General features: G+C 34.1%; 1 protein-coding gene across 1 annotated transcript; it reads left to right on the forward strand.

The window, feature by feature from the left end:
• The first annotated feature begins 1117 nt into the window (after positions 1-1117).
• Positions 1118-9404, forward strand: LOC105108535 (WD repeat-containing protein 20-like). The gene is made up of 11 exons (XM_011002866.1): positions 1118-1522; positions 1892-2212; positions 2291-2402; positions 2496-2589; positions 3784-3871; positions 3983-4066; positions 5656-5752; positions 5848-5935; positions 6166-6271; positions 6356-6448; positions 8366-9404. Exons 1-11 carry the CDS (start codon positions 1352-1354, stop codon positions 8765-8767), a joined length of 1656 nt encoding a protein of 551 aa, XP_011001168.1. The 5' UTR covers positions 1118-1351; the 3' UTR covers positions 8768-9404.
• The last annotated feature ends 362 nt before the right edge of the window (positions 9405-9766 follow it).

A 9766-nucleotide genomic window follows, 5' to 3' on the forward strand; every position in this document is an offset into this window, starting at 1 on the left:
TTATGAAAGTTTGATAACTAAATAGAATAAAATAATTAATGGGTTTACCCAAAATTAACTAGATTAATCTGTCAAATCAAGTTAACCTGTCAAACCGGGATATGTGTCATGAAAGTCTGATAATTAAATATAAAGAAATTTAACATTAACAAACTAAACTAAATGAAAAAATTAATTAAAAAAAAAAAATTCAGGTTAACTCGTCAAATCAGACTAACCCATCAAACCTGGGATCAAACAAAAAATTTCATGAAAAGAAAAACAAAAAAAATAATTAAAAAACAAACAATTTAGCATTTCATTATATAATATAATATAATATAATATAATATAATAATAATAATTATAATATAATAATTATAATAATATAATATATTAAAGATGGGAAAGTGATTATAATATAATATAATATAATTATAATTATAATATAATATAATATAATAATTATAATAATATAATATATTAAAAATAAAAAGGTGAAAGGTGTGGGAAAGCTATAGTGGTTTCCCACATCTTTTATTATATTAATAATAATAATAATAATAATGTTTTAAAATATTTTATATTTAAAAATATATTTTATATTTTTTAAAAATTAATTTTAAAATCAGTATATTAAAATAATAAAAAACATATAAAATTTAATTTTAAATAAAAAATTTAAAAATTTAAAAATTATTTTTTAATTTCATTCTCAAACACTACTATTACTAAGAAGCTCTGCATAACACTGTGCAGAAAACTTTCCAGTTATGATCTAATATCAATATATTCTTTTCCTCTAACATGCTGGGTTTTTAAAAGAAATGTTTAGGGGTATAATTAAAATTAGTTTTTAATATGTTTTTTATTTAAAAATATATTAAAATAATTTTATTTTTTAATTTTTTTAATATTAATATATCAAAATAAAAGAACTAAAAACATCTCCAGCGTAACCCAGTTAAAATTAAAAAACATTGTCTTTTTAATATTAATAGCAATACTTCAAAACCCAGCGCATTTTTTCGCCATCATCTCCACCGTCTAATCAACTGACTTTCAAAACTCAGAAGTAAAACGCAACGGCCTTTAAAAAATAACAAACGTTAAACAAGCAGTAACAACAACGTTTTCTCACAATCCCCAAACCAGAGGATCCAACCCCGCCCCAGCCCACGCCCCAAAACCACCACGCCACCCCGATCTCGAAGAAGATCCATAAAACATAGTTTTCTCGTCAATAATAAAAAAACTACAAGAAATATGTTTTAATTCGTTGTTTAATTTTTTGGAGAAAGAATAGAGTGACCAAACCCTAGTGTCATGATCAGATGCTTTAAGGTTTACAGTAATCGAAGGCAAGACCAGCATGATCAACTCCAGCAACGGCATGATTTCAACGTCATCGACGTCGGCGAACACGCAATCACCGGGATTAAAGACATATTTTAAAACCCCAGAAGGACGTTATAAGCTTCACAATGAAAAGACGCATCCTTCTGGTCTCCTTCACTATGCCCATGGAAAAACTGTTACTCAGGTTTTCTCTTTTCTATCTATTCCATTTCATTTTTGAGTTCTTAGTTTTGGGATTGCCCATTTCGTTAAAAACTGAATATTTTAAGAATATTTGTTTTTTGGTTTTTGGCTCACTAATTTAATAATTTTTTGTCATTACATTTGTTGAATGGTTTATCTTATCTTGTTTTATCATTAATAATTCATTAATTTCAAGGGTTTTTATCAACACCGTAATATGCTTATTAGAATCAACATGTACATGTTTATCCGCAAAATTTGATATTCTATCGTCAGTGTTAGAGGCATCTTTTAGTTAATTTGATAATGCCTAGCTGTATATTTTATAGACGTCTCAATTTTAGTTTTTGAAAAGAAATTTGATTAACAGGTAACCCTAGCTATTATCAAGGACAAGCCTGCCCCATCAACACCGACAGCCCCACCTTCAGGTTTCAGTACAGGCAGTGGTGTACGATCAGCTGCTGCTAGGTTGTTGGGTGCTAGCAATGGAACCCGTGCGCTTAGCTTTGTTGGAGGGAATGGGGGGAGTAAAAGTATTAGTAGTAGTAGTAGTAGTAGGATTGGATCGCTGGGGACATCATGCTCAAGTAATTCCATGATCAATTCAAATTTTGATGGGAAAGGGACTTACTTGATCTTCAATGTAGGGGATGCCATCTTTATAACTGATTTAAATTCTCAAGATAAGGTAACTTTATATTTTTAGTTGGTATTTTTTAATGGAAACAACGGGGAGGCATTTAAGAGGTTCTTTGTTTGAATATAGGAGGACCCAATAAAATCGATCCATTTTAGTAATTCAAATCCTGTGTGCCATGCCTTTGATCAAGATGCTAAGGATGGACATGATTTGCTTATTGGATTGAGTTCTGGGGATGGTAAAATCTTAACTCGAGGTTGGATTGCATTTCTTTTTCTTTGTTGAAAATTTAAGCTTTCTGATTTTAGTGGCTATATTTTTCTTATTGCAGTCTACTCAGTGTCACTGAGACAGCAATTACAGGATGGTGGAAAAAAGCTAGTTGGGGCCCATCATTATAACAAAGATGGTTCTGTTAATAATAGGCAAGAATATCTATAGTGCCTTCATAGTTCGACCATTTCTTTATCATGCATGCTTGTACATCCAGGCTGTCTTATTGTCTTATTTAACTGATGATCTTCTTGTTAAAATATCACATATGCATACATAACTTCAACGAGCTGTGTGAATCAGTGTGACTTGATCATAATGCAAGTTACAAAGTAAGGTTGCTTAAGGAACAGTTTTATAATTATCATTTCATAATTTACTTTTGAATATTTATGACTCATGAATCATCAAAATATCGAAGATAGGGTGCACACAAAGGAAAATAGTTTGGGCAAAGATACTCTTTTGTTTTCATTATGTTGTATAGGCATGATTATTCTCAACATCCTGGATATATTTTGGATCAAGGTTATACTGGTGGGGGATGATTTGATTGCGAAGTAAGAAAATGAAGTGAGGTTTTTTAATTAGCCATGTTTATCAGTTCTTTCATCTTTCATCCTTCAAGAGTAATTATGATCACCTAGGAAATTGGGAAAGTTTCCATTGGATGGATTCTGGGCTGTTATCAGAATGCACCACTGAGTGACATAGCACATATTTGAATTTGTAGTCTACCAAGTCTTTTTAAATGGTTTATGGATTGGAAAATTAGAGATTCAAGGGTTTAGGTTCTAGGATTACAGTTTATATGGTTTTTAAATGGAGTTGGGGATGAATGGGAAGGGCAGCTAGGGTGGGATTTCTAGAAATCATCCCTGTAAATCTTCAAAGCATAAGATACCCTTGCATTGTAGAGTCAAACTAAAATGCATAAAAAGTTATTTGTTTTTGTTGCCTGCATGACCGGGTGCTGCCAATGCTATTCCCTGTGAAATCAATTATAAAATGGACCTTGAAATGATGTCCAAGTACTTGTATTGTGTGGGTAACCTTTTTCTAACAGCGCAGAAGTTTCTTTAGGCTACAAATAGAAAAGCTTTCAAGCAATCCATGCCATATAAACTCAAAATGGTTTGTTGATCTTGCTTGATATCTTCTAGGAACTCTGAAATCTTGGTTCCCCTTTTAGGAATTAAAAGAACAAAAATCCCCTGAGTGGAAATGTTGGATAAAAAAATCATTTAGTTAACATATATATAAATATGTATGTATACACATTGCACTTATGATAATTGAGTATTATGTACAAAACCAATTTAATTAATGCTGCTTATTTTCAACAGTCGTTGTATGAGTATTGCATGGGTTCCTGGAGGAGATGGTGCTTTTGTTGTTGCACATGCTGATGGTAATTTGTATGTCTATGAAAAGGTAGGCCTCGAACATGAAAAGGATTACATTGTCCTGTCTTCCCAAAATTTCGTAGTTCAAGATGTTTCAAGAGATCTTAATATCTATTCTATTACTTTTCTTTTCCTCTAGAGCAAGGATGTTGCTGGTGATTCTTCATTCCCTGTTATCAAAGATCCAACTCAATTCTCTGTTTCACATGCCCGCTACAGTAAGGTAGAAGAGTTTGTCTTGTTGGAATTAAAGCTATGTAATAGTCTTACTTTGATTGATGCTTCATAAACGGAGTTTCTAATGGTGCAAGCAACTTTTAACTAGGAATTATTTTTAAAATCAGCAAGCTATGATGGTAATGGACACCATGTATCTATTACTTCTCCCTTTATTAGGTAGCTCCTCAATAAATACCATAGCCAAGTATTGCTCAAATGTCCATGAGACATGAAACCATTTTGCATTTTGTTCCCAAGGTAAGGTCGATGTAATACATAGAAGTGTAGAGATGTGCACCTGACACTATGATTGAGGTTTTAAATCTTTCTGCAACATTATGTCCTGGTTGTTTAGGTTCATTCTTTTAGTCAATAATTACTCTCTTCCATGATTGTTGGAGACTTTATCTGGCAACTCAGTTTTAACTCTTGTATTGTTCTAACTGTTGTGTGGAAAGCAGTGGCTTCACTGGACACTGATCATCTCACTCTACAACTATAATCAATATAGTGAATGCTGTTGTTTTCTTCGTGTACATGGCGGGTCATGTGGTTGACTGCTGGGACAATTCTTCACAGTCAACCCTGCTGCTTAACAATTAGTGTTGATTGGTTAATTGTCATCATATGTATCTTGGAATACATGTATTTGTGCGTGTTTGTGTGTAAATTTGCGTGTGCTCATGTTTTTGTGGGTATTATTAACTTATGCCTGCCATTGTTGCTTTGTTCAGGTGTTAAACAAATTGGATTCATGGATGCAGTTGTAGTATAAAGTAATATAAAGAGTAAACTATACTTATGCCCATATAGATTCATCAATGTTCTCTGTCCATATAGTTAAAAATTTCTCAATATCACCCCTCTGGTTTTCATGAAGTTCCCTGTGGTAAACCCTCCTTTAAAGTTATATTTGACTTTTTAAAGGTTTCTTTTAAGTATTTTTGTGAGATAGTATCACACATATTGGGATTTGAGAGGAAAGGATGAGAGAGAAGTGAAATAAGAAAGAGAAGACTGTAAAATTGAGCCTTCCATTAAATTCTGATAGCTATTTAATGGTCAGGGTCAGTATTGAAACTTTTTGGATACTACAAGGGTAACATTGGAGTTTTAAAGTTAAGTTTACCGTTGTATAAAGTATAGTTGAAACAATGTGAATTAAATAATCCAAGATTTTAGGTTTGTTAATTGCTTTAGAACATGCCTATTTGGTTACTCTAAATGTAAGAAGCATGCAGGATAGGTTCCTAACATCTCGGGACTTAACCCAACTGATGTTTGCAGCAATTATATTGTGCCAATGGAGAGATCAGTGAAGCAGGGCTCTGTCGCTCAACCTCATTTGTAGTTTTTCCAATTTCCCATGCCTACTTGTGTTTATCTTGGTTTATTATTTAGATGGTGTCCATTTGTGCTTAACTGCTTTTGTTAGATTTGTATGTCCATTCCTCATTTCCTATTCTTCAAATCTCCCATCAAAGGCTTTCATCCTGCTCTAGTGATAGATTAGTTTTCTCCTTATATCTTGATTTATATACTTATCCAACTAAATATGCAGTTCTTTCCATGACTCCTACAAACTGCATGCAGAGTAACCCAATTGCCAGATGGCATATTTGCCAAGGTTCAATCAATGGCATTGCTTTCTCAACTGACGGGACCTATTTAGCAACTGTTGGAAGAGATGGTATAACACTGTACATATCGTTGCATCTAGTATTTTTTTTTATTTTTTATGTGTTGGTAGGTAGTGTAATTGATCTTAGTGTTTTGCTAGTGCAGGTTACTTGCGAGTCTTTGACTATTCAAAAGAACAACTTATATGTGGTGGGAAAAGTTATTATGGTGCTCTACTATGTTGTGCTTGGAGGTGACTAGCTTTACCAGTTTTCAAGTCATAATTTATTGCTATCTTTTGAAAATTCTCTCTCAATATTTTGAACTTGTTGTACACACGGGAAAAGGGCCGTTACTTTGAGCTGATATAGCCTAAGACCCTTTTACATTCAACCTTCAATTCTTTGTTTTCTGTTGGTCTTTTGCATTTGAAATATTTATAGTCTTCAAGAAAACTGATGATGAAAAGTGTCACCCTCTCAGCATGGATGCAAAATATATTTTGACTGGAGGAGAAGATGACCTAGTTCAAGTTTGGAGTATGGAAGATCGGAAGGTTGTTGCGTGGGGTGAAGGACACAATTCATGGGTAAGATTCTCAAATCATCATGGTTGATTGTCAATTACATGATTCTGGTCATCTTATACCATTCTTATCTGATGGTGCTGGCAGGTAAGTGGAGTGGCTTTTGATTCATATTGGTCATCACCAAACTCAGATGGCACAGGGGAGAATGTTGTGTACCGGTTTGGTTCTGTTGGTCAGGTATGGTATACAGTTTTGTTGCAGTTCATGGGTGACTTGTTCCACAGCTAGCTAAAAGCAGTTTTAAGTTCCAGGGCAGATGGTGCTCATAGGAATTGAATATGATATCCAAAAAACTAATATCTGGGTGCTGAGCATGATATATCACTTTGGTTTAAGTTAATATTGTAATGGAGGTGCCCAAGATTTTTAAATCCTGGGAGGGTGCTTTCAAACAGTCATGGTTCTAAATAAGCAATAAGATGAATATTTTGTATTTTAGCTCTAGGAAAACTGCAGAAATAGGGGAGCATTAATATTGACGGAAAAAACATATCGATTGCTATAAATAAAAGCACAAACCATGTAAAACATTAATTCGATGAACATGCCTTGCTTATTGTCTTTTAATAACTACTATTGCTTTTATTAATTTTTAATTACTACTTTTTGGCATTCTACCTCAATACAAATTCTAGTAGATGTATAAATCTTACGTAAACTCGGTGCCATCATGTATGTTAATCTCATTTCCATGTAACATTTTACTCAAAGGGGGAGACAGAAACTCGATTCTAAGTTTAGTCAAATTGCTGTTGAGTCCTGAGAGGCACATTATTATTATTATTATTATTATTATTTTATTTATTTTTTATTATTTTATTTTATTTTGTACAAGAGGCTTGTATTTGGGAGTGGTGATTCGGGGTGGTGGTACACCAATCCCAAAACATCAACAATGATGTGTGTGTGTTTTTCCATACAGACCAAACACCAAACAATTATTTTCAAGTAGTTTTTATCTACAGAGCCAAACAATGAAAAATAATGTATATTCTAGGAATATATTTTGAAAAAACATGTTTTTTTTTCAAGAAATGGAGCATTAGAGTTTCAATAAGATGATATTTTCCATATTGTGTGGTTGGGCAGTGGGCCTTCACTTTTCTCTAAAAAGATGGCAAATAAACAAAAATATGTATTTTAATCTTTGATGACTTTTTTTTATGATTATATTTAGTTTTGCAACATGCATGATACATTTAATTGTAATATTTTTGTGCCACTTGTACAGCACACATGCATAGAACCTGGTTAATAGAAGAGTGTAGGGAGTTGTTTAAAGACTACTTGATCAGATTACAAGGTTGAGTTATTGTGATTATTCTTGTTTGCAAACAAAAAATAATTTAAGTGTAATTTTAACTGCTGGCGCAGCTTAAAACCGTTCTAATTGTATATTTTAGCTCGAAGGGATCAACACTTCCAAGGAGAAGTGAAAAAGATGAGCATTTGAGATAAAAAAAATTGAAGTATGCCCTAACTCTTTCTCCATGACCTTCTTAGGAACTCCAGTCAAAATACATACTAACATGGCGATACATTTATTAGTCCCTTCCTTTCACAGTAAGAAGAGGAACACAACTTACTCACCAAGAATATTAATGATTCATATAAATCACTTATTGGTAGAAGCCCCAAATGGTGCAATCTGGCATACCCTTTGCATGATGGGTGAGCGTGGTTCAAGTCTTCATTGATCAATGGATCTATAAGCCTATTAATGAAGCAAATTCAATGAAGCAACAACTGGGGAATTCATGTTCTCATCATCTTTGGTAAAACCAAGTCTACCGCGTAGACATTCATAAATGGCTTTTGTATATTCGCAATGTATTGGACCTCTTTCTGTGTTTATTTTTCAAACACCAGTATTAGAAGCTGGTTGAGGTACTTTTGGTAGAGTGAAAACGAATGCCTGCAGCAGTTAATAACATGCGGTATGAGTTAAAACTGACTTTGGCGAGTGACTTGATGAGTTTGAGGTGTGATATGTATGGTCTTCTATAACTTTCCTTCTCTAGTTTTTCCCAGTTTTTCGACTGCTTTAAAGGCTTCTTAAGTAACCATGTTGCAACTTGTTTGTTCTGTCAACAGGACACACAGTTACTTTTATGGGATCTGGAAATGGATGAGATTGTAGTGCCATTACGTAGGTGCCCCCCTTCTGGTGGATCTCCTACTTTCAGCACTGGAAGTCAGTCTTCCCACTGGGACAGTGTTATCCCAGTTGGAACTCTGCAACCTGCTCCTAGCATGCGTGATGTTCCAAAGCTTTCTCCTGTAGTGGCTCACCGTGTTCACACGGATCCTCTTTCTGGTTTAGTGTTTACGCAGGAATGTGTTCTTACTGTTTGTAGAGAGGGCCATGTAAAAATCTGGATGAGACCTGGAGCCTCAGATAGCCAGTCAGGCAACTCGGAAACCATCTCAAGTACCAGTTTGAAGGAGAAGCCATTATTGTCAAGCAAGATTGGCAGTTCTACATATAAGCAATGACCAAATTGTCATGAGATTCCAAGGCAAAATGGATCTCTTCTTCATTGATTTAATTTGAAATTGCTGGTATGGCTGCCCATCCCAATTCCACAGTTGTTTTTCTCAGAGTTAGAGCTGGATGAATGTTCTGATTGCTGGAGGATTCATCAACTGGGTCCATTTGTGCATTGAGAGATAAAATGCCATTTATGGCACTAAGAGCTCAGGAGGGAGAGAACCCCCTATGTAAGTACAAAACAGTTGTTGCTAGGATATATCTTATATAATATTTAATTTCTGACAGAAATAATTTGAAGTTACTCTTTGAGATTTACATTTCAGAGGTGCATAGGAGTTCATTTGATTCTGCTGGTAATGAAATTTCACAATAGCTATATAATTTTTGCCGGATATCATGAAGCTCTCTCACATGTGATAAGCTTTTCATGTTATGGTTATGAGGTATTTATTTCTCTTGGATGTATCCTTGATTTGGAAGAAAAATTATTCTTTTGTTTAGTACTAGATATGGGTTATGACACTGAAGTTATGCTGAGGAACACTGAACTATGGGAGACTAGTGCTGTATTTGTATTCATTTTGTTTTATGCTGGCAAACAGGGGGAACTACACTATACCGTGTTAGAAGATTTTTCCTTGTGATTTTTCCATGGTCTTGTCCCCTGTATTTCCCTTTTCTGTTTTGCTACCAATCCACCTGGGAGGTTTTCCTGTTCGAATCTCTCTATGGAAGACTTGGCCTTGCCAAGACCCCATATTTTAAGGTGGTAATATAGCCCCTTCAATTCTGTGGTGGTCAAATTGGTACCAAACACACTACCAACACAGCATTAATTTCTGTTGTTGATGCGTGCCATTAATGAATTGAAGAGGAAACAGAGAAGAAAAAAAGGCCGAAGATAGGAGAGGAGAAAGGCATGCAGCTTGCAAAAGCGTTGTTTTTCAATTAATTATCAAAAGTGTTAATCTCATAAAAATATAGTTAAATAGTTTAAAACA

Source organism: Populus euphratica, unplaced genomic scaffold (assembly GCF_000495115.2).
Source record: "Populus euphratica unplaced genomic scaffold, PopEup_1.0 scaffold192.1, whole genome shotgun sequence".
Lineage (NCBI taxonomy): Eukaryota > Viridiplantae > Streptophyta > Magnoliopsida > Malpighiales > Salicaceae > Populus > Populus euphratica.

Bases quoted from the DNA above. Each gene is read 5' to 3' on its own strand.
- LOC105108535 (XM_011002866.1), top strand. From the start codon at position 1,352: ATGATCAACTCCAGCAACGGCATGATTTCAACGTCATCGACGTCGGCG. The intron at 5,936-6,165 runs GTGACTAGCTTT...TCACCCTCTCAG, and splicing joins CTACTATGTTGTGCTTGGAG to CATGGATGCAAAATATATTT. The intron at 6,449-8,365 runs GTATGGTATACA...TTCTGTCAACAG, and splicing joins GGTTTGGTTCTGTTGGTCAG to GACACACAGTTACTTTTATG.